Raw genomic sequence first — 25291 nt, 5'->3', positions numbered from 1 at the left:
CAACTTTTAAGTTTTATACATAACAGAACTTCGTTTTTTATGTTTTTCGTTTGTTTAAAAATAATTTCTTTTTTTTTTTTTTTTTTTTTGTTCACCTATTTATTATACAGCTCAACCAGGTATTACGAATATTTTATGAGGGCGCCATGAAAAAAAAGAAATATTACAAATAAATATATATATACATATAATATGTAAGAAGTTTATGTTTTTCCGTACGATATTGAAAAAAAAATATTAGCTAAAATTTCAAGGAAGAACAAAATTTATTTTTAAGTGTAGAAAGGTATACATAATTCCATAAAATTCCGGAAGCCGTGATTGCATTTTTAAATAATACATATTCCTTATATTAGTATTAATAAAGTAGTAATCCAAAAATAATTTGTTATGACAACTTATGTGCAAATTTTATTTTGTAAGAACTTTAACTCGGAGTATAACCTTTTTAAAGGAATACGTTGTCATTATATAGATATAAATACATAAATGTATACATTTATATATATATATATATATATATATATGTTTGTGTATATGCTTATTTATTTTCCCTTGTACTCCCTGACCTGGTAATGCTTTTTCAGACCCGTTTGACTGAAAAGAAGGAATATCGCTTGACTAGCTATTTTAAAAAATTTGAATTTTATTTCAAAAACATTTTTGTGATATTTTTTTATAAAATTTGTTAAAAATGAGAAAACTGAAATATCATGAGCAAAAGTTACTAAAAAAGGTAAATTTTTATGATTGGAAAAGAACGAAAAATATAAGGGAAGTAAAAGTTTTGAGAAGATATATAATTCAAGATAGAGAAGATTATACAAAATATAATAAAATATGTGGATATATAACAAAATTGGTTTCGAAATTAAGACTATTACCAGAAAAAGATGAATTCCGTATTAAAATGACTGATGAATTATTAGATAAATTATATGAAATGGGAATAATAAGTTATAAATCTAGTTTAGCTGAATGCGAAAAAATATCTGTCTCCTCATTTTGTAGAAGAAGACTAGCTGTAATTTTGTTCAGGTTAAAATTTGTTCAAAGTATTCAACTAGCCATAACATATATTCAACATGGAAATATAAGAGTAGGAAATAATGTAATTAATAATCCAGCATTTCATATAAATAGAAATTTAGAAGATCATATAAAATGGGCAGTTGGTTCGAAAATAATTAAGCATATACAAAAGCATCAAGCACACAATGACGATTATGAACTTTTAGGAAATTAGAAAAAATGTAAAAGCAAAATGATTATCACAATAGGATAAAAAAAAAAAAAAATGATAAATAATATCTACATACGTTCCAATATTTTGGTAGCTTTGTTTTTCTTATATAACACATTTTTGTTTATTATATTTTCATATAAGGATTATTTTTATAAACCCATCTCTATGTTACTTGCTTAATAGTTTTCTTTTTCTTTTTCTTTTTCTTTTTTTCTTTTTTTTTGTTTATATATTAAAATAAATTACTTAATGTGATTAATTTCGCTTTTCCTTTTTTATAGTTCTTTTCAAAAGTTTATTTTTTATCTATATATTTTTACAGCCCATTTTGTTTAAAATGTAAACTTGTAATATTTTATTCCTTTTTTTTATAAAACTTTTTTTTTTTGAAGAAAGGAATAATATGAAAATGTATATTTTTTTTATATTTTGATTCACAAATATAATGAAAAAAAAAGCAATCATCATCCATTTACAAAAAAAAAAATAATTTTTTCAAAACGTGAAAATAGCAAAATGTCTAGTAAAACAACGATATAGGTACATTTAAATGTGTAATTGTGCTGCGTTTAAATATTCACCATTATTTACGAGCATACGAAAATGCTCAGATTTTTCATTGCAATACTGTAATAAATAAACATATATATATATATATATATATATATGTACGAACTGCACTTACGAATACCAGTAAACACGATTAACAACTGTTAAAAGTTAATTTTTGCGTACAGCAACAAGTTATATATTGTGTTTGATTATATCACACGTCAAAAAATATAAAAATGAATAAAAAATTACTGTGTTGCAATATGAACTTGAAATAATAGAAGAGTAAAGATAATCAGTATATAATTAAATGGAATTATATGTTTAAGTATACAATATATACGCACATATACTTCATTCCAATTTAAATTGTTTCAGAATATACATATGTATATATATATATATATATATATATATATATATACAAATGCATATAGCGGTTTACTTAATATTTTTATTTTATCTTATGAAATAATTTTTTTAAAAGGTTAATAAAAAAGATACATTTTTGCCTCTTTTTTGCTTGTAGGTATTTTTCATTTATGTATTTTGCTTAAGATTCCTTTATATGGTATATTAAAATGACCCGCTCCAAAAACGTCATATTATTACAATCCACTCATAATTTAATGCAATATTTGGGCAAACTTAAGTCTCAAAAATGTATACATATATATATATATATATATATATATATAGGTTTGTACGTATGTAATATGTTCACATATATGCACAATATATATATGATGCACAAAGCGTAGGAATATCTTTCTTTTTCCGTACGTTATTTTTTTAAAAGGAAAGATTAAAAAATAAATATATACGTAAAAGACTCTCTTTGATATAAAATTAATGCTTTTTAAGAAGGATAAAAACTCTCAATTTGTTCTTTTGAACTAAAATATAACAAAACAAAACAAAACATAATAAACTACCAAATAAAATAACTAGAACATAAAATATATTCTTTCTTTATGTAATTTTTTTTTTTCATTCTTTCCAACAATATATAGTTAATTACCACTTGAATCACTTCAAGAAAAATTGAAGAGAAAGAAAGGAACGTAATTTTTTTCATAATATTTTAAAGGTTCAAAAAAATCAAATTGGTAAAAACAAATAAAAAATATAAATAATTATATATAATACGGACGAAATTGAAACAATAAAAAAATATTTAAAAGGAAGAATTTTAATTGTTTATAATAAAATAATTTATTACGTTAAATTTGTTCTATTTTACATTATATAAAAACAAAAGAACAGGCAAAAATAATTCAACATTCAACGCATTAGTATAATATATATGCAAAACTTGGTGCTTTTAAAAAAAAAAGAAAAGAAAAAATTAAACCGAAAATAATAAAAAAATTATAAATGAGGAACATCTTTTTTTTTTTTTTTTTACCCATACCGCAGTACATATTTAAAAAAAAAAAATAACAAAATCATGCTAAATAGAAACACGAACAGGTAAAAAAATAATATTACTAATTAATTATATAGAAATTTTAAAATTTCTATCGAAATATAAAATAATTATAACAAAATAAAATTTAATAAAAATATATATTAGTAAAGAAGAAAAACGAAAAAGTCAAAGAGTATTTATATATATATGTACAATACAGTAAACAAAATACGTATTTTTCTAAAAAAAGTTCACATATATATATATATATATATATAAATATTTATGTATACTAATGAACACTTTTGAGTCTTGTGTTTTCAGCATTTAAGAATATTTTAAAAAAGGATTTACATAAATATATATTTATATACTTTACATAAATACTTCTTTGCATAAATTTGCATGTTCATAATATAATTGATTTAGTTATAACTTTTATTTTTTAAGTGAAACATTCAAAATTATATACATTTAGATACCTATATATACTGCAATATGGAAAAATCAAAATTAGCGAAAGTTGAGAAAGTATTAGGAAGAACAGGAAGTAGAGGAGGTGTTATACAGGTCAGGGCACAATTTATGGGAGATACTGAACTATCTGGAAGATTTTTAATAAGAAATGTTAAAGGCCCAGTGAGAGAAGGTGATATTTTAGCCTTATTAGAAACAGAAAGAGAAGCACGAAGATTACGATGATTTACAATTTTATTTTTTTTAAATGTTTGTATACGTATTTTACGTATTTGAACGTTTGAAAGTTGTATTCTACGAAAAGAGAAGTCTAAAATATATATAAGAAATAACGGAGAGAGTATATAAATTTCAAGGAACTTCAAAAGAACAAGTTATGTTATCAAGACATAAATTTAACATGCTTACTTTTATTCCTCTGCGCGCATATATGTACATGTGTATATATGCATATGTATATATGCATATGTATATATGCTTATGTATGTATTTATGTGTATTATTTATTATATTCTTTTCTCCTTTTTATATTATGATTTTTAATACTTTTTTTTCCCAATAATATATGAAATTGAATAGGTTGCATGTTGTGTATGTATTATGTATATATAATACACATGCGAACTTTTTTTTTTTTTTACTAACACCCATAAAAAGTGAACTGTTTGAAATGGACTTTTTTTTACTTATTTAAAGTAACGAAAAAGGAACAACACACATATATATATATATATATATATATATATATATATATAATATATATATATGTATATATATATACCTGCATATGTGTTTGCTCCGTTTATTGTAGCCATTTTGGATATTATTATAATTAAAAAAAAGAACTGTATACTTATTTTATATGCTTACAATAATTTCAAATTACTGTAAGATATTTTCAGTTGCCAAATGGGTTAAATAAGAAACCGGTGAGATGAAAAGCCATATTTCATTCCCCCAAAAAAAAAAAAAAAAAAAGAAAAAAAAGATTACATAAAACAATTTTAATATGGCTTATGTACTTTATACAACAGAAACAAAGAGGCACAAAAGGGAGTAAGTAGTGAACAAGGTAACATAAAAAAATAAAAAAAAGTATTTAGGGGATACTGTTGCTTTTATAGTTGTCCTATTATTATATGGATAACTTAATTTATCTTCTCATTTTTTTAGTTGAATTTTAATTTTGGCCTTCTTTTTTTTTTCGATCTGAACAAAAAAAAAAATTTGCATACAAGGGTTTACACACGCATTTGTAAATGTGAGCATTCGTACATGTATATATATTCTTCTGTAAGTGTGTATGTATATGTACGTATGGGTGTATATATATGCACAAAAACTCATCAATCAAATGATGATGAAATAACCATCGTGGTCAATTCAAATGTTGCGAACGTCTTTTGCTTCATTAAAAAGGAATTTCCTTTTTTTTTATATTAATTATATACCTCATATAACTTTTTATACATATTAGGATCTGAAAAAATTGTGGTATTAGCTACTGATTCTGCACGAACTTCTTTCACGTTTATTATTTCCTCAAGTTTTTCAATGATCTTCACATAATTCCCATTACTGTACAGAACTGTAAGGTATGGGAAACAGATAAATAAATACGCGCAGGTCGTGTTCATTAAAATGTGTATATATGTGTGTGCGTATGTAAGTATGTATGTATATATATACCTATAAATACATATACCTATTAATACATATACCTATGCATACATATACCTATAAATACATATACCTATAAATACATATACCTATAAATACATATACCTATAAATACATATACCTATAAATACATATATACATTAACTTATGCACGCTTATGTAGTTGGTACCCTTTGTTTGATTTCCTTGGGGACTGATTTCTAAAACTTCTCCATGCAAATGATTATCTTTGAATTCACCGATTAATACTGTACCACAGTTTTTAGTAAGTTTACCTGCCCCTTGCTTTTTTCCTTGAAAATATTCCCCATCATAAACAGTGAAAGAAGAATTGTCATTCCATTTATAGTACCCTTTTCCATGAAACATTCCATTCTCAAAATTACCAACATAAATATCCCCGTTCTTGAATTCATACCTTCCATTCTTGTCTAAGTATCCATCTTTAATATATCCTAATGCATGGTCACCATTGGAAAAGAAAAATTCGACTTCTCCTTCTTCTACATCATCCTTAAAAAAACAGATATATCTTGTATTATCATTTGCTGTTATGGTTCCCTTTCCTTGTCTTATATTGTTTTCAAAATTCCCTTCAAAAGTTAACCCTTCTTTTGTTTTATATATTCCATAACCATGTTTCTTGTCATCCAACCAAGACCCCTCATAGGTATTACCTTCTTTATCTGACCACTTTCCAATTCCGTCTTTTTTCCCATTAATAAATTCACCTTCATATTGTTCTCCATTTGGATACTTTAGAATTCCCTTTCCATGTATTTTGTCATCCTGTATGTCAACAGTCCAAATTAATGTAACTTAAATGTGAATCATGTGAAAAATTTTGCTATACATGCAATTTCACAACTTTAAAAAAAAGGTAAATGGGTAAGTGGGCATGTGCGCCGATAAATAGAAAGATGAACAGATAAATGGAAAGATGAACAGATAAATGAGCTAATAAACGCATGAACCAATAAATGTGCGCCTTCTGAATTTCAGAATTTTCATTATCCTATGTATTTATATTGTTATATATATACGTATATATATACTTGCACAGTTCCCGTGTAAATAGAGCCATCCGTTAATGTGACCGTAGTTGTGGGGAGGTGGTCATAGTTGGAACTTTCTTTTTTTTCATCTTGTTTGTCTTTATTCGTTCTTTTTTTGGGTATTCCTACATTTACACAATTTTTACTACAACACTTCATTTTTAAGTTAAAAAAGAATTAATTAAATATAAGATAAAAATTATAAAAATAGTAAAAAGCGTAAAAATACACTTTAAATATTTAAAAAAAAAAAAAAAAAAAAAAAAAAGAAAAGAAAAATGCTGTACACAATTATGTTTAGAATAATAGAGAGAAGCTAAAAAAATTTACTTTACGCGAGAAAAAGTATACACACACATGCATATACAAGCACAAACATGTAATCATAAATATAAACGTAAACATACACACATACGTACATATATTTATCCTTTTATCTTTTATCTTTTATTCTTAAGTTTCGTAAGGAAAATTAAAAAAAAAAAAAAAAAAAAACGGAAGTTGTTTCATGTCATAAAAGAAATATGAAAAGGGCTCTTACAGAACAAATTACTGCCCTAACTTTGAAGAATAGAATTCTGAGAAAAACATTATAACAACGGTTATTAAAATAAAAAGACATCAGGATAATATATGTGAACATGTGCAGTTGTACATATGTATATATAATTATACATATATGCACATATTGTATGTCCATAATTTTTGTAGTACTTCAAAATCAGCTTTTTTGACTTTTTTCAGTTTAGTATTACGTTTTGATAGATCAAAAAAAAAAATATTAGTACAAAAAAAATAAATGCAACAATATTATTTATATAAAATTCATAGAAAAAAGAAAATATTGTGTACTGAACTAAATATGGTGCGTTTTCGAAGTCTTTTTTTTTATTATTATTATTATTATTATTATTATTATTATTATTATTATTTGGACAACATCATAATATAATAAAACATTTTTAGTGCAAAAACAGGAAACTCGAATGTTCTTTGCATTTATTAATTTTTACAACATCTTTCGTGAATAAACTAATTATGAACGCGTAAATGTAAACATATATATATATATATACATATACATATATGGCAATATTTAAATTCGAGAATTACACGTGCATGTGATTTTTTTACAATTTCGATTTTTTCACAAAATCGAAAATATCTTACACGCTGCAAAATCATTTTAGCAAAAGTTTATTCTTTAAAAATAAGTAATTATATGTGCAAAAGTAAGTTGGCCTCTTTTGTTAATAACATAGTATATTGTTGCCATATTATTGACTTATTGTTATTGTACTGTTATCATATTATTGACTTATTTTTGTTGTATTGTCATCATATTTTAGTCTTATTGTTGTTGTTCTGTCATCATATTATTGTCATAATGCTGTCATATTGCTCTCATCCTGCTGTAATATTGTAGTCATACGGTTGTCATATATTTTTTTTTTTATCCCTTCAAACATTACCATTAAGATCACTTTCAGTTGTTTTACGTTTGTATAAAATCGTTACATATGCAAAATTAATGTACATCTTTATTAATATATATCTATATACATTTATGTATATATGTATACATGTACGTATGTATATATTTATGTGTGTTCACATGCATAACAGAATATAGCAGTTGCTGCAAGTCCAAGTGCTATACAATTTTAGTTCCAATTGTGAAATATATCTTTGCTAAGATGAGAAAAAAAAAAAAATAATAATAAATAAATAAATGAACACAACTATATATGTATATATATACATACATACATGCACACAAACAAACGTACAAACATATGCGGCTCTAATTCATAGATGCACAGGTTAATTAAATTATACTCATGCTAATTTTCTTTTTCTTTTTCAAAATATAATTACATTCCAAGTAATCTGTCAACTATTTCTTCAGGTCTGTCAGTTCTATTTTGGATCCATTGTTTTACTATAAAAATATTATTGTTCCATCTTTCAAGTTCAAAATAAAGATTAAAAGATGTTATTGCAAACAATAAGATATTAGTATACACTTGTGTGTGCATACATTTGTGCTCATATATGCGTGTACATGAATACATGTATGGGGAAATACTAGTACAATAACGAAACGATAATATTTTTGTTCACCTCTGTATAGACTCAACAGCACACTTGTTTTGGGCTTTCATTTTTTCTATTTCTTTAATATCTGTTTTTTTTAAATTTTCGAGTTCCTTTTTTTTATGATCCAATTGGTCTGTTAGTTTTTTAACTTCTTTTAATTTACTCCTTAACTCGTCCTGTTGTAAGCGGAAACATGCTTAGGTTACGCATACATGCATAAATATATACATATATATACATACACATATATATACGTACACAAATATATACATGCACAAACATATACATACACGATTATATACATACACAAATATATACATGCGCAAACATATACATACACGGTTATATACATACACGATTATATACATACACGAACATATACATATATATATATATATATATGTATGTATATATTAAACTGTTGTGAATGAAAAAATATGTGCTGCTGTTACATCTGATATTTTTAGAGCATTCACTAATTCCTCATATCCTTCCTTTTCCTTTTTTATAATATCTTCATATTCCCCCTTTTTTTCTCTTTTTTTTTAAAAAAAAAAAAATTGTAATAAATGATCTATCTACGCATATGCATACACTTTATGTGTGTTAGATTACTCGTTATAACAAAATTTTTAATTACATTAATTCTTGATGTTTATTCTGCAAGTTCGAGGATTCCTCAGTTTTTAAAACCCTGAAAAGTGTGAAATTAAAAAGAACATGAAGCAGGAGGTGACATATGTTCATAATATGCAACGATAAGTAAGAACAAGTTGCTCCGTAAATATATACACTTATATACTTAAAGGTTTGTTCACGTGTATAACTTGTATGTACATACCAGAAAACATTTTGCGAACCTACTTTTTCCGACTTGACCTTGTTATCATCAACAAGTTGCTGAAGCAAGTCTACATTCATTGATAATGTACAAAGGGACAGTTTTTCACAGAATTCCAGAAGCAATCATTCATAAATGCACATACACATGCACATATGCATATACGTATATCTCTACGTACATGTATATATATATATATATTCATATATATAGTAACCCTTAACAAATATAGATCGAATCCCTTTTTTCGGCGCCAGAGCCTCCAACTCTTTTAATATAAAAAAGGATTCACTTTCAAGCATGATGTCATATAATATTAACTTTTTATCGTCGTTACTTTTTCCTTTTTTTTTCATTTTCTTTTTGTTTTTTCATTCTTTCTCCCACTCTAAGGATTTATAAATTATATACGTTTTTTTTTTTTTTTTTTTTTTTTTTGTTATTATTAAAATATATATTTATTTTATGGTGTTTTGGTTTAGGTTTTATTTTGGCACAATGCCAAATGTAAGTTGAGGGGGGTTTGTTATGGACACATTTTATTTGTAATGTAAATACACAGGTTATAAGTGTCTATGCATTGCGGTATTTTTTTTTTTTTTTTCTACTTGCTTTTTAGTGTTATATATGTTCATATTTACATATAATGTACATTCGTAAGGGTAATACACTCAAAATTCTGGGTGTGTGAACTTACCGTGGATATTTCACCTATGAAATGGACCGAAACATTAAATCATAAATCAGCAAATTTGGTTAATTATAATAGGGGGTAAAGTTAAAATATACATACAACAAAAGATAAAAAAATGATTAACCGATAAAAGCAATTTTGGAATAAAAAAAAAAAAAAAAAAAAAAAAAACCAATTTAAAAAAAATTGTTACTTCAAATAATGAGGGCTACATAAAAGTGCAATTTTTCCTTAAAAACATACAAAAAAAAAAAAAAGAAAAATAATAATAAAATGAATACAAAAATAAAAAAAAATTCGAATTATTCAAAATAATCAAAAAATTGCATGAGAATTAAAGATATAAGTATATCTAAAAAATTCCTTCATAACAAAAATGTCTTGTGCATTGTGAGAACGTTTTATTCAATTATGCATCATATGCGTATAAGCTCGTATGTATGTATATATACAATGCACGTATGCTCGCCAAATGTGAACACATTCTTCCCCCCCCCTTCTTCCATTTTCCTAAAACTTGAAATACTTTTTTTTTTTTTTTTTTTCTCGTCTTTTTTGGGCTTCTTTGGATTGTCCACTTGTGCAGACAGAAGTTTTGCTTTATTTGATATTTCTTCAAATTTACTTAGTTCCTTTTTAATATCCTCCACATTTGAAGTAGCAGGTTGAATTTTATGTACAACTTTACCCGTTTCACTTTGCACATATGGCGTACCTACACCGATGTTCGTAAAAGGAGTCATTTCCCCTTCAGTTATATTAGAAGCTTTATTCATAATAGAAGAAACGGATGGACTAATTTTATATTTAATGTTTGAAGCAAATAAATTATTCTGCGAAATGGGCACATCTTCTTTTTGTAAAACTGTGTAGGGTTTATTATTTGGTGCACTCATATAATTATTAGTATATACATACTTTGGTGTTTCGTAACCTGATACAAATGAAGTTAAATCTACAGATGTTAAACCACTTTCCATATAAGGTGTATAAGACCCATTTAATTTTGAATTAGTAACAACACTATATATTCCACTAGCATAATTATTCTTTAACATATCTTCATTCATATTATCATTCAAATCTATATTTATATTTTCAGCATCTGTATTTTCATTTTTTCCTTTTTGTTCTTTTGTTTGACTTTTCTTTTTTTCCTCACCATCCTCTTCCCCTGCATTTTCATTTTCCTCAGATTCTTCTTCTGAGTCCTCATAGTTTTCATCAATTTCCCCCCATAAAAAATCATCGTCATATTTATTGGTATTATCACTCACTCGATGAGATATGAAATTTCCGTAAATAATGTTTCCTGACTCGTCTATGTTGTCGAACCGAATTTTCGATCCGCTTTCTTGTTGCAATTTATTGTCACTGCTACTGCTCACATTGATGTTACCGTTAATGTTACCGCTGACGCTACTGCTGACGTTACTGCTGACGTTACCGCTGACGCTACTGCTGACATTACCACTTACATTACCACTTACATTACCGCTAACGTTTGTGCTAACGTTTGTGCTAACGTTTCCCGTGGGTTGTTCAGCTGTCAACGAGTTCAGACCAGGAATACTTAAATAAGGAAAGGACGGGGGTAGTCCATACTTTTGCATATTAAATAACCATGGTAGGGGCTCATTTGGTTCTATATTTAATGCTTTCCTTAATTTCTCTGAAATGACACCTGGGCGAAATTTCTTAGTTTTCAGCTCAAATTCTTTCCCTTCATAATAAACATCTGAAAATTTTACTAATTTAGGTTTTGTTGCATATTTAAAAAAAGCATCATGAAGTGTCTGATAATCTATGTCCATTGTATGTAATTTCGGTCTAACTCTATCACGCATTTTTTGTTTTAAAGATTTCTGTTCTTCTTTTTCTTTAATAGCTTGTCTTATTTCACTTATTTTCGTATCTTGAATATATGGAGGTAATATATATGGTAATTTTTCAATTCCTCTTTTTCCATGCATGTATTTTCTTTTCTGACACCATTGCTGAGGTACTGGAACAGAATTTTTTAAGCATTTTAACCAAACAAAAAAATAAGGGTCACTAGCTGTTGTATCCCATATTTCTACAAGTTCAGGTTTTTTAGCAAATTCTTTTAATTTCATTACTGATGGTCTACTTAATAATTTTAAAGCTTTTTTGGATATATATTCTTTGTTCTTTATTCTCTCCTCTTCCTCCTCTTCTTCATCATTTTCTGAATAACTATCGTCCAGACTAATTTTTTTCTCTTCACTTATGTAATGCTCATATTCTTCATTAGCTTCTCTATTAAAACTAAACTTTTTATATACATCTTCAAAATTTTTTAAAATGTCTTCCTCAATTTCTGGAAATACAATATAAAATGCGCAAAGGGAGTACATTAATATAGGTTAATACAAAAGTTGTACAAATGTACAGGGGTATATATATATGTACGTATGTATACATGCTTCTTACATAAATGTTCCTTATACCCCCACACATAATCACGCATATAATATGTACATATATATGAGTGACTACTTTATGCATTGCTCACATTTTCCTCTACTTACCTTCTTCCACATATTCTACGTAGGAGTCATAGTTGAAGCCACTTGCTGAATTTTTTTTTTCATTTGCATTATTTTTCGTGTCATTCTTTTTCTCTTTTTTTATCTTCTTTGCATTTTTTTTTTTCTACAAGACGAAGAAATAAATTGGCATTCATTTTGTTACATGAGCAAAATTATAGAAAATTTGTTTCACACATAATAAAATGATAAGCAGCTCCATGTATAATGAAAAGTTATTATGATATTGTTCTAATAAAAATAAAATAAAATAAAAAAAAAACTATTACTTAATATTGAAACATAAAAATTTCGATATAAAATATTTCTATTTTACTATTTTTTTTATAAGGTTTTTAGCTTTCGTAGGATTACTCCTCCTGAGTTCTTTAAACTTATGAACATCAACTAAGTCTGATATAGCCATGACTTCAATTTATTTCTTATGTTCTGCTTTTAATTTTACTTTCTTATGTGTTTTTTACATTTGTTTTCATTAATTTCATGATTTATTTTTTCATATTTTATCTTAAAGCTGTGTTTTATGCTACTACATCACTTAAGATCTTATAAAATAAAAGATATTTAAAAATAATTATATCACATGCTATCTTTAACGCTATGGGCAGTTCGTTTTTGCACGTGTAAATACATATAACGCCAAAAAAGGCTAATAATTCAATAAAAAGGGAATATAAAAAAAAAAATAATAAATACATAAAGGTATATACATATATATATGCATTATCCTCTATGCACATACATTTATACTCTTATAAAATTGGGGCGCACAAATATTCGTATTTATTATTTTATATCATAATAAAAAAAATTGTATCTCAAATGAGATAGAAAAAAAAAAAATCTTTGGTAAAAATAGTGCCATATAAGTATATATTTTACCAAATCGGTAAGCATAAAAATATATATATGAATATAATATGTTTAGTTAATTCCTTGTTACAGCATTCTTTTTCATTGCTCACATTAGACGTTCAAAATTAATCTAAAATTTTGTGTTTTTATTTTATTTAATTTAATATATTTTATTATTATTTTTTTATTTTTTTTTTTTTACAAATGTGAAGTCCTGTGTTTATATTAAAAAATAAAAATAACTTAAAAAAAAAAAAATAAATAATGAATAATAAATTATTATTAAATGATAAAAGCTTCATTTAACAAGTTAGCTAAACTTGTGCAACAAAAATAAATAACAATTTTGTTTTTCTCATTTTCATTTGGTTAAATTCAAAATAAGCGTGTAAAAAAAAAAAAAAATTAAAAAAAATGTACATAATTAAATACGTAGTAACATACATAAATACATACAAACGTAAATAAATACAAACGTAAATAAATACAGACGTAAATAAATACATACGTAAATAAATACATACGTAAATAATTACATACATAAATACATACAAACGTAAATAAATACAAACGTAAATAAATACAAACGTAAATAAATACATACGTAAATAATTACATACATAAATACATACATACGTAAATAATTACATACGTAAATACATATGTACACGCATGTACGTACATATATATATATATATATATGTACACTTGTTTGCATTTTTGCGGCTAATGGATACTACATAAATGATCATTTATGATAGAAAAAACAAAAGAAATTTGAAGGCCGCTAATAAATTTAGTTCGTTTAATGACAAATAATAAAAGCTGACAGAAGTTAATCTAAAAGAAAGAATGACACATTAAAAAGACATTGCACACTATATATTAAATGTAATATGTTAGGCTTTATATATTTATTGTTACATGTTAGACGGTATATATTTATTGTTACATGTTAGACGGTATATATTTATTGTTACATTTTAGACGGTATATATTTGTTGTTACATGTTAGACGGTATATATTTATTGTTACATGTTAGACGGTATATATTTGTTGTTACATGTTAGACGGTATATATTTATTGTTACATGTTAGACGGTATATATTTGTTGTTACATGTTAGACGGTATATATTTGTTGTTACATATTAGATGGTATATATTTGCTGTTACGTGTAAGAGGTTGGCGATTTAATCCTAGACATAAACAATTTCTCATCGAAAGTATCCAACTGAATGCGGGAAAGTGATAGCAGACGTTTGATAGTTTATTTTGTCATTCTTTAATTTCCTTAATAGACAATATAACATTTTTTAGCATATTTATTTGCTCATTTTGTATGACCATTAATTCGTTAAACCGTAATATATCGTTTTGTCTTAATTCTTGAAAGTCAGCGAAAGTCCTCCTCATGTTTCTGCTCTCTAGAAATGAAAAATGTTTATGTATATAAATGCATATCTATATATATATGTGTGTGCACACAATGCATATGCATGAATTTACAAATTTTATGTATACAGTTTCGTTTTAAGTCAGTATATTGTAATATGTTCAATTTTTTTGTTTTAAAGTTATTCAAATAATGTATCTGATAATATCCTACTTTCATTGTTCAGTGTGCGACGTAGCCATAACTGAAATAGCGAAAAAAAAAAAAAATTGTTAATTGTACATACTGAAAAAGAAGTGGTAATAAAAACTATTTACATGTATGTTCAGAAGGACGTTAGTTAACTGGCAAAACGTTCGAAGTATACTTCAAAACAAAATAAAAAAAGTAAAATATAAATAAAAGAGAGAAACAAAATGGTAGTCCATTTTATGTACCAAAAACCCAACACTATTTTTCAAATATTCTAAGTATCATATTTAAATGTTCAAACTCTGTAGTTATATTATTACATTTCTGTTCTCCTCCAAAAAAAAGTTAACATTTTTTTGTACGTCTTTTGGTTTTGCGGAAAATAAACTAAAAATACTAGGCATATTATTTTCAGTACTTTCTACCTGAAAGGGAAAAAATAAAAATAATTATAAAATGGAAATTCGCGTGAGTAATTCTTTTTTTTTTTAATATTTTAGAAGGGAAAAATAAAAATCTACTTTTTTTTTCTCTCTTTTAGTGTATATTGTATAAAAAATATAAGTGGCGGATAGAAAAACGTGTAAATTTTTTAAAGCGAAATAGGTTCCAAAGTTAAGAATTATATAAAATAGTAAGTACATAAACAAGTAAAAAGACAACTGAACAGACAGGTGAACGAATAAGTGAAGAAGCAAAAAAACAATTTTGTACTTTCGTTTGAGTCAGTCTCGGGTCTTGAGATGAAGGTTCACCCTTCCCTGAGCATTTTGTATCCGTAATTTTGTGCAGTAATACAATTAGTAAAAACAGTAAAAAGAATCTTGCTCTATTCATTTTGTAGAGCACCAAATATAAGTAAATATATGTGTAGAAAGAGAAAAAGAAAGGGAAAGAGATCTTTACTAACATGCACTTATGAAAGACGTGTTTAAAATGAAGTAATGTTTAAGGGTTAGTTGTACTGTTAAACAAAATGCAAAAAAAAAAAAAAAAATAGAAAATATATTTACTTCACAAAGAAAAAGAAAAATTAAATATATAGGCACAAAAAATTTTGGAATATGTCCTCCAGTCAATTGTAAACACTCACATTTCTACGTACAAATGCGTGTTCCCACGCATATATATATGTGTTGTGCACACATAGGTACACATATACATGTAAGTTTTTATATGTGTATATATGTACAAGGGAATATAAAGGAAAATTAAAGCTCCCATATATCCCCCTTAATAGCGTTTCCTGTCTTAAATATAATTTTAATATTTTTAATTGCGTGTTACAAGTCATTTAATCTGTATGTACATTTGAAAAAAAAAAAAGAATAAATAAATAATAAAAATAAAAATAAATGCATTTATGTTTATATTGAAAAAAAATAAAAAAATTTTCCTACTGCTACTATATTTTAAGCACATTTTCTTGGAACAAATTTCTTATTTGAAATACGAAGAAAGATTATTACTTATGTCTTTTTTTTTTCTTTTTTTTTTTTTTGCCTCTGCATTTTTGTTCTAACGAACACTTTATAAACTCTTTATTTTAAGAAAAAAGGAAAAAAAAAATGAATGTTTCATTACCTTATTTGAATATTAATAATTTCCATTTATATTTCAGAATTACCTTTTTTGTGTGTATTCCATTAATACCCTTTTGCTTTTTACCTTTCATGAGAAATGTAAATAAAATAAGTTACAGTGCAGCTATTTTATATTCCGCTTGGAGCATCCTGTTGCGCTTCCTTTTTCCAATTTAACATATTTAAAATAGAAAAAAAAAGAAGTACTCACATATGTATGCTCCAATATATGTACATGCATATATGTAAACCCATATATACACCCATATATATGCTTCTATGTGCTGGTATACATGTGCGCATATATGATGTCTTACTCCCCAAATCACATCCCTTCACATGAAACCAATTATTCCAAACGTGATAGACGCGTAAAATTTGTAGAAACGTTTAATCTATGTTATTGTGCCCATGATACTAGCCATATAAAAGAAAATGCAAATAAATCAAGTATAAAAAATATAGGTAGTGATCTAATACACAATCTATGTTACAATGTAGGTAATATAGAAAGCAAAGATGACAATAATTTTAAAAGAGAAATAGAACAGTTTCAAAATTTTCTTTATTATTCAGATAATAAATATTCTTTTTTAAGTAAAAAAGAACCTTATGAACATGACTATATACTTGATAGTGTTGTTAAAGACAATTTTTATGAAAAACGCGAATATGATACTTTTTCAAATTTTAGTACTATCCCGAAGCATAGTAAAATTTGCCAACTATTAAATAATAAAAAAATAGAAAGGGAAAACTTTTCCAGACAACGTGAAAAAGTACGTATAAAAAATACCCTTTTGAAAAATGAGCTTGAAAATAATCTTTGCTCATTTAATAAACACTTACTCAAGTATTGTACCTATCAAAGTGATTCCAAAGTTAAACAACAAAAAAAAAATAAGAACAGTTCTTCGCAATCTATTAAGAAAATATTATGTAAATACTTTAATATATATAGTGAAAATTTAAAAAAAAAAAAAAAAAAAAAAAAAAAATGTATATGTTTTAACTAGGAAAAATTTTATAAATGCCACATGCCCTAAAGATGGTAGCAAACAAAATTTGCATCACCCGGAGGATAGTAAAATAGATTTGTTCCTAAACAGTTGTAACAAAATATCAAGCGATGAAAAAAGAAAAATTTTAAAAAACTTAAATTTGAATTATGCAAAGAATGAACGAAAAAGAAATGTAAGTGCCCCATTCATTTCTAATAATTTGAAAAGATGTGAAAAAATATGCCCCTTTGATAAAGAGGTAACAATTTGCGCAAGGGAAAATGCAGAAAATAATGGTACCAAAAAGGAAGGAGCGGGATGTAGGTTAAATAATGTACTACATAATAAAAATATAAACATTTTATCTTATGATGATATAGACTTATATAGAATAAAAAGAAAAATTAAACAAGGCTATATATATTTAAATAATGAAGGACTCATGCACAATTATAGTGACAATATCACCCCTTATACAAAATATGTAAAAGATAGAAAACTAGTGCAAAAAAAATTTACCTTTAATAGGGAAAAAACTATAGTAAAGAGGGATTATAATAAGAAACATATATTTCACAGAATAAATAACAAAAAAGCGAGTGATGTGGGTACCCCCACATGTTCACTGCTATATAGTTTTCCAAATGAGAGCAACTTACAAGTTACTTTATGTTCTAAAAATATTAATAATAATAATAATATTAGTAATAATAATAATATTAGTAATAATAATAATATTAGTAATAATAACAATATTAGTAATAATAACAATATTAGTAATAATAACAATATTAGTAATAATAATAATATTAGTAATAATAATAATATTAGTAATAATAATAATATTAGTAATAATAATAATATTAGTAATAATAATAATATTAGTAATAATAATAATATTAGTAATAATAATAATATTAGTAATAATAAGAATAATTCTGTAGATGAAACGATGGAAAATTTTAACAATAAAAAAAAATTAAGCAAGCTTTTTTGTCCTACACATAATGTACTCATACGAAATATAAGACATGATATTAAAAAAAATAAAAAATATCCCTCAATTTGTAGCTTAAATAACTCGCAGGAACATCAACACAATGTGAAAAATGAACAATTCGACATATATAGGCAATATATAAATTCTCAAAATTTATTATATGTATACGATAAACTAATACATAATAAAAACACAGGTGCTACAGCAAAACAGCGTAATAATAGAGCAAAGAGGGTAATTAAAAAAAGCAATCTCTACAGTGATAATGAGATGAACAAATTATATCAAAGCAATAACGTAAGTAGACGTAATATTGCATTTGGAAAAAGTATAATTCGTTCCCATTCTTTTCATAACTTCAAAAATTGCGATAAAAGGAAAGACATGACGAGAAGCACCTTTAAAAAGGATACGCAGGATAGTGATATTTTCTGTAGTGACTACTGCACTAATGGAATTAGCCCTGACGATATAAACCCTAACAACATTCGATCTAATGATATGACCACCAAACGCACTCACCCTAATGTTACCTGTGCTACTAACAGTGCAGATTTTGCCAAAGGGATGAATTTAAAAACTTATATCAATGATGATATAAAGGAACATAGATCTACAAGAGTAAAAAAAAGAGTGTTAAATAACGAAATTGAAGATTATGTTTCTACAAATAGTAGTAATATTATTAATTATATTATTCCCCTAAAAAAAATAAAATATAATATAAACAGAGTTCAAAAAAAGCATAAATGTAACCATCTACATAATGAGAGGAATATAATTAAAAGAATATGCTACAATGTAACAGACGATAAAAGATTTTCCTATAGTGACAGTGAAATAAGACAAGTTGACGTTAGAAAAAGTTATGGGGTAATAAATGAGAATAACAGGAGACAAGAGGCGAATTACTCATTAGAAGCAGTTAATACTTATCCAAATAATTGCTCATGGAAAAAAAAAGAGTATGAAAAGGATATAAATTTCTGTATACATTTCAATAAGATAAATTCTGAAGAATTCAGAATATCTAATGTGAACAATTTTAATGTCACCACCTGTAGTACTACGTGTACTAGTAGCTGTAAATCTAAAATGAGTCAGAAACATGATAACAATTATTGCAATGATAAAGAAAATGGGATAGAAGCAAACGAATTGAAGAAGATAAAAGATGTAATAAATAGTACCAATAGGAATAATTCTGGCATAAAAAACAATAAGAATAAGAACGGTCCTTATTCTATATTCAGCATCGTGGAATATAGAACAAATACCAAAAATAAAGAGCTTGAAAAAGTACACCCATTAAGTACATGTCAAGAATGCAGAAATATTTATTTAGAAAATGTATATGAGGAGGATAATAATTATAAGAAAATGCATAATAGTTTTTCAAACAATAATGAAAATATATATCTTGATATTACAGATTCTACCAAAAAAGGCGACAGCTGCAAGTGTATTTATTATTCTATGATAAGTGGTGATAAAATTTTAAGAGGAATAAAAGTAGATAATAAGGGGAGAGACGAAAATGAAAGAGAACATAAATATGAATATAACAATGCAGATAATAATGAGAGCCAAAATGACGAAACAAATAAGACTAATAAGGAGAGCAGTAACCAGAGCAATAGTTACGGCAAATATAAAAATTACATATGTGAAGAAATTTTAGCGCACAATGGAGATGCTACCGAACACGAAATGACTGTGCAACCGACTAATTCGCACTCGAAAAGCAATTACAAGTATCCCTTATCATTTGCGCATGTTTTGAAAGATAATAAGGTCAGCGAATCGGTTAGATGTAGCTATGCCGAAATTGAAAATGCAGATAATAAAAGTTGGGTGCATAAAGCAATAAATTTAAGAAGTAACCGATTTAATGAAGTAAAATATTCATATACAGAAATGGAAAGAAGAACAAGAAATGAAATTTTAATAAATGTGCAAGCTTCCAGTAGGTGCAAAAAAGAACTACCCCTAAAACCGAACGTGTACTGGTGTAAAAATAGGTCCTTTTTTGAAAGGAAATATATAAAAAGGGAAATAAAGGATAAAAAGGTTAGAAGTTGCTATAGGGAGTTTTTCAGGGGAAAAAATAAAGATAAAGACATGCATAAAAACAAACATGACGATAACTCAAAATGTGCAAAATGTGCGAAGTGTTGTAATGAAGCTATTGAAACGTTGCAACATCTCAATTATAACAAAGATAATCATACGAATACGTCAACGAATAAAACCTCGAAATTGATAGAAACATATAAAAAAATTAACAACGATTATGAAATAAAAAATGATATTATCGAACATTCTGAGAAATGGGAACATTTGGAACTTCAGGGGAAGAGATACACAATATTACTACAAGAAGAAGTAAGTGAAAGAAAACGAGAACGAGAAAGAGAAGGGGAAAATTATGCTATACTTGACAAAAAAAGGCTGTTAACACGAAATATAAGTAGCAAAGAAAGCAACTCACATTTGAGCCATAAACAAGGAAAAATAAGGAGCTATTACATTGTCAAAGATATTGAGGGTGAACTAAAAAAAACACCATCTAATGCAGTCATATATACAAATGATATTTATAAAAAGAGTAAAGAAAATATAACACCTTTCAAAAATTTCGAAATTTTCGAACATTTCGGAAAAATGAGGAGAAGATGTTACACAACCGCCCTCTTAAATGATAATAATACTACAGAAAAAAAATATTCAAAAAACGCAAAGAGAGGAAAAAATATGTCTAATAATATAGACTATTTAATTAGTACAAATGAATTCAAAAATATTATGAACAAAAACTATCACTTCCCCGATATTGTCCCTAACAGTAAGCATCCCGCTAATCTTTGTCCTAGTAACAAAATTTGTTGTAGTAAAGTAGGTTCAGATTCTAAATGCCATATTGCAAAAAGCAATATATCTGTTGATTTTAATGTACTAAATAATTCTTCCCTAAAAAACAGCAAACAATTTGAGCAAGACATATGTATTGGTACAAAACACAATAATACAGCACATATAGATACGTTCGATATATTAAGAAAAAAATTCATATATGAAAGATTGAAAAATGGTGTCAAGGAAGGTTTTTTAAATTCTATCCATTCGGAAGGTACGAATGTAGTGAATCTTTTTAATGCAACTAAAAAGGAGACCCAAAATGGGGACCTAAATGAGGCCCCAAATGAGATCCAGAATACGTGTAACGAGGAAAATCCAAGTGCATCTTACATGGAAGGAATGATAAATAAAAAAAAAAAAGATGCAAATATATATAATAAGAAAAATGTTGAAAAGGCACAATATATAACTCACTCATTAAATGGTATTTACTGTTCTAATTGGAGAGACAAAAACGGAAGCCTATTTGAAGATGTAGGTCGTCAAAATAATAGTAGTAATGATAGTAGTGGTGATATAAATGGGGGAAATGACTGGGATCAAACGTATGCAAACTATCGAAATGACAATGTAAAGGAAAATTATACAAATGGGAATTGCTGGTTCCATAAGAGCATAAAATATAGCCCTCGAATTACTGCTTCTTGTAGCGGTCCAAACAACAACCTTGCAAATAAGTATAACACAAACAACAATGACAACTCTAATGACAATTTTAATAACATAATATATTTAAATAATGGTATAAATATAATTAATAATATAAGAAATATGAATAACACCATAGAAAATGTAGATATAGTGAATTTCCCTTACAGCTGCATGCATAAAAAAGAAAATATGTGCAACAGAGATAGTGTTCATGTCCTAAATAACAAGGAATATAAATTACAGTACAACACTTCAAGTGAACAAGTTGATATGAATAAAGCACATTATAAAAAAACTAATGAAAAGTTGACAAATACCAGAAAAGTAGGTAATATGAACACCTATAAACTAAACCTATTAAATAATGAACTAAACATGAACGAGGTATTTACTCGAGTATCAGATCGTGAGTGTAAAGAAGTGAGAGACAAAATATTGTACGAGAAATGCATAGATTTACAACGTGTAGATGAAAAAACAAATAGCGGAAGAATTGAACTGGCCCATTTTAGTAGCAGCGCTGAACTGGCCCATTTTCGTAGCAGCGCTGAATTGGCCAATTTTCGTAGCAGCGCTGAATTGGCCAATTTTCGTAGCAGCACTAAACCAGCCAATACCAGTAACAGTGTCAAACCATTGAATGGGCAATATGTCATTGTTAATGAGAAAAATAATATATCGATTAGAAAAAAAAGCGAGTGCCATAACGAAGTAAGCAGTTCTTCCTCAGTTCAAAAGGTATTAGATAATGTGTACATAAGGAATAATAATACGCATGCATGTAGTAGCAGCATTAGTAAAAAATATGACAGCAATAGTAATGAATCTTTTTCTAGTTGCTTTGATGATAAAATAAATAGTTCAACAAATTCAGACAAGCGTTGTAGCACTATTTCAAAATCGGACACTACAAATAACGTAACGCACCATAACGAGGTATTAGAATATGGAAAAGGAGAAAAAAAAGAATATCTAAATTTTGTAAATTCTCAAAACGGGAATAGTACCAGTTGCAACATCATCAGAAGCCGAAGAAGCAACTCTTGCAATGGGCACTTTAAACCTGAGGATCAAGTATTAAAAGAAAGAAACTGTTTACAAAATGACCATTTACGTAATGGTACAAGTGAGAAGGACTCAAATATGACATTATACAAATTCATTAACAAAAGAGATATTCCTACTGTGATTTTAAAAATTAGCAGTGCTTCCACAATACCGGGCGCTGAAGGGGAACAATCATCACACAAGGCAGAAAAAAAAAAAGTATATAACAGTAATAATAATAATAAAAGTAATAACAGTAATAATAATAATAAAAGTAATAACAGTAATAATAATAATAAAAGTAATAATAGTAATAATAGTAATAATAATAATAATAGTAATAATAATAGTAACAATAGTAATAATAGTAATAATAATAATAATAGTAATAACAGTAATAATAATAGTAATAATAATAATAATAATAGTAATAATAATAGTAATAATAGTAATAATAGTAATAATAGTAATAATAGTAATAATAGTAATAATAGTAATAATAGTAATAATAGTAATAATAGTAATAATAGTAATAATAGTAATAGTAATAGTAATAATAGTAATAATAATAATAGTAATAATAATAATAATAGTAATAATAATAGTAATAATAATAGTAATAATAATAGTAATAATAATAATAATCCTCAGAGTAAAAAAACTAAAAATGACTACTTTAATGGAGAAGGAAAAATGAAGGAACCGGTAGTCAAGTGGAAAATTTCTAACTATTGCGAAAGTGGAAAACTCGAGGATCTACATAAGGACAATGCTTTTGGAGACGTTACTAAAACGTGCTTGAAGAAATCATTAATAAGTGAAAGTACTGAAAAAATAAGGATGAAGTGCAACTCAATTTTGAGTAGAAACCGTTACAATAATTATGCACATGATCATTTTTCAACAAGTTGTACTATGGAAAATGTAACTGACAACATAAATTACAATATAGGAACAGAAATAAAAGTAAATAATTTTACAACAGCTATAAATAACGAAATAAATGAAATAAATTATAAAGAAATGAATTCCTCAAAAATGGAAATGCAAAAAAAAAAAAATTTTACAAATAATAATGAAGATTTAAAAAATTACCTTTTCAGTTATAACTTGAAAAGTAATGTAAATAATTTTTTTAATTGCAGCAACAAAAATAAGTTGGCTACTTCTTTGTCCTATGGTTGTGAGAAAACTTCGAAAAATATTTACACCTGTGAATCGACAAAAGTTCTGAATAGCAACTTTAACTGTGAAGTACAACAAGTCAATCGGTCTGACACATTTCACACAGAGATACAAGGAGAAATTACTGAATCGTTTAATTGTAATTCCGAAGATATTCGTAGCAGTTCGTTTAGAAGCAGAGGGGAAAACCTTATTCGTAATGCACTTACTGTTAATTCAAAAATTGATACCAGAAAATACCTTACCAACAATGAAAATAATATAGGTAATATGGAGAATATGGAAAATAGGAATAATCACCTAATTGAGTGGTATCCCGGATTCGATATTCCAATAGGAACAAATGGAAGGGCAATATTACGAAAAGCTTTACATCAAAAAAGAATGACGAATGTAAAGAAATGTGATGAACTTTTATCATCAAATAATTTATTTCCCACTTCAAGATCTACATTTGGAGATATGAAAATAAAAGACTTATACAGAGCTGCATATATATTAGGAGTATGGCATGTGGCTGAGAAATATTGCCTACTAGCATGTGAAAGGAATGGATACAAAAAGGAATGGATTTACATGCTCAAAAAGAACGGTATTAAAATTACTATTAAAGCTCTTAAAGAAATCAGAAATAAGCATATTCTTCATAAGAAAAAAATAGCAAATGAAATTAAAAAAAGAAAATTTACTAAATTGGGAAAATGTTCAGTTAGTATATGCACAGCTGCTAGAGAAGGTTGTGAAATATATGCATATCCCAGGAATAAGAAAAATATTGAAAATAATAATTACACCCATTAATCATTTTTTAGTTTCCTCCACCTCTAACAGTGGC

At 26.3% G+C, this 25291-nt stretch overlaps 6 protein-coding genes across 6 annotated transcripts; 2 read left to right on the top strand and 4 right to left on the bottom strand.

Moving 5' to 3' along the window:
- Positions 1-694: 694 nt before the first annotated feature.
- On the top strand, positions 695-1246 carry MKS88_004478 (U3 small nucleolar ribonucleoprotein IMP3; the record flags this gene model as incomplete). The annotated part of the gene is made up of 1 exon (XM_067217658.1): positions 695-1246. The coding sequence occupies one exon, from the start codon at positions 695-697 to the stop codon at positions 1244-1246; it is 552 nt and encodes a 183-aa protein (XP_067072064.1).
- Positions 1247-4847: 3601 nt separating this feature from the next.
- Positions 4848-6580, bottom strand: MKS88_004477 (MORN repeat protein; the record flags this gene model as incomplete). Its single annotated transcript, XM_067217657.1, has 4 exons — positions 4848-4895; positions 5138-5274; positions 5537-6155; positions 6422-6580. 4 exons carry the CDS (start codon positions 6578-6580, stop codon positions 4848-4850), a joined length of 963 nt encoding a protein of 320 aa, XP_067072063.1.
- A 1715-nt stretch (positions 6581-8295) lies between these two features.
- On the bottom strand, positions 8296-9718 carry MKS88_004476 (meiotic nuclear division protein 1; the record flags this gene model as incomplete). The annotated part of the gene is made up of 6 exons (XM_067217656.1): positions 8296-8386; positions 8546-8697; positions 8974-9058; positions 9162-9215; positions 9363-9432; positions 9580-9718. 6 exons carry the CDS (start codon positions 9716-9718, stop codon positions 8296-8298), a joined length of 591 nt encoding a protein of 196 aa, XP_067072062.1.
- A 754-nt stretch (positions 9719-10472) lies between these two features.
- Positions 10473-13032, bottom strand: MKS88_004475 (splicing factor 3B subunit 2; the record flags this gene model as incomplete). Its single annotated transcript, XM_067217655.1, has 3 exons — positions 10473-12397; positions 12609-12732; positions 12943-13032. The coding sequence occupies 3 exons, from the start codon at positions 13030-13032 to the stop codon at positions 10473-10475; spliced, it is 2139 nt and encodes a 712-aa protein (XP_067072061.1).
- Positions 13033-14760: 1728 nt separating this feature from the next.
- MKS88_004474 (uncharacterized protein) lies at positions 14761-15907 on the bottom strand (the record flags this gene model as incomplete). The annotated part of the gene is made up of 4 exons (XM_067217654.1): positions 14761-14909; positions 15092-15122; positions 15391-15495; positions 15785-15907. 4 exons carry the CDS (start codon positions 15905-15907, stop codon positions 14761-14763), a joined length of 408 nt encoding a protein of 135 aa, XP_067072060.1.
- A 1054-nt stretch (positions 15908-16961) lies between these two features.
- On the top strand, positions 16962-25257 carry MKS88_004473 (uncharacterized protein; the record flags this gene model as incomplete). Its single annotated transcript, XM_067217653.1, has 2 exons — positions 16962-17592; positions 17702-25257. 2 exons carry the CDS (start codon positions 16962-16964, stop codon positions 25255-25257), a joined length of 8187 nt encoding a protein of 2728 aa, XP_067072059.1.
- Between the last annotated feature and the right edge of the window lie 34 nt (positions 25258-25291).

This window comes from Plasmodium brasilianum, chromosome 12, assembly GCF_023973825.1.
Source record: "Plasmodium brasilianum strain Bolivian I chromosome 12, whole genome shotgun sequence".
Classification (NCBI taxonomy): Eukaryota; Apicomplexa; class Aconoidasida; order Haemosporida; family Plasmodiidae; genus Plasmodium; species Plasmodium brasilianum.
The sequence above is the reverse complement of the archived record's forward strand: the minus strand, read 5'-3'. Positions and strand labels throughout refer to the sequence as shown.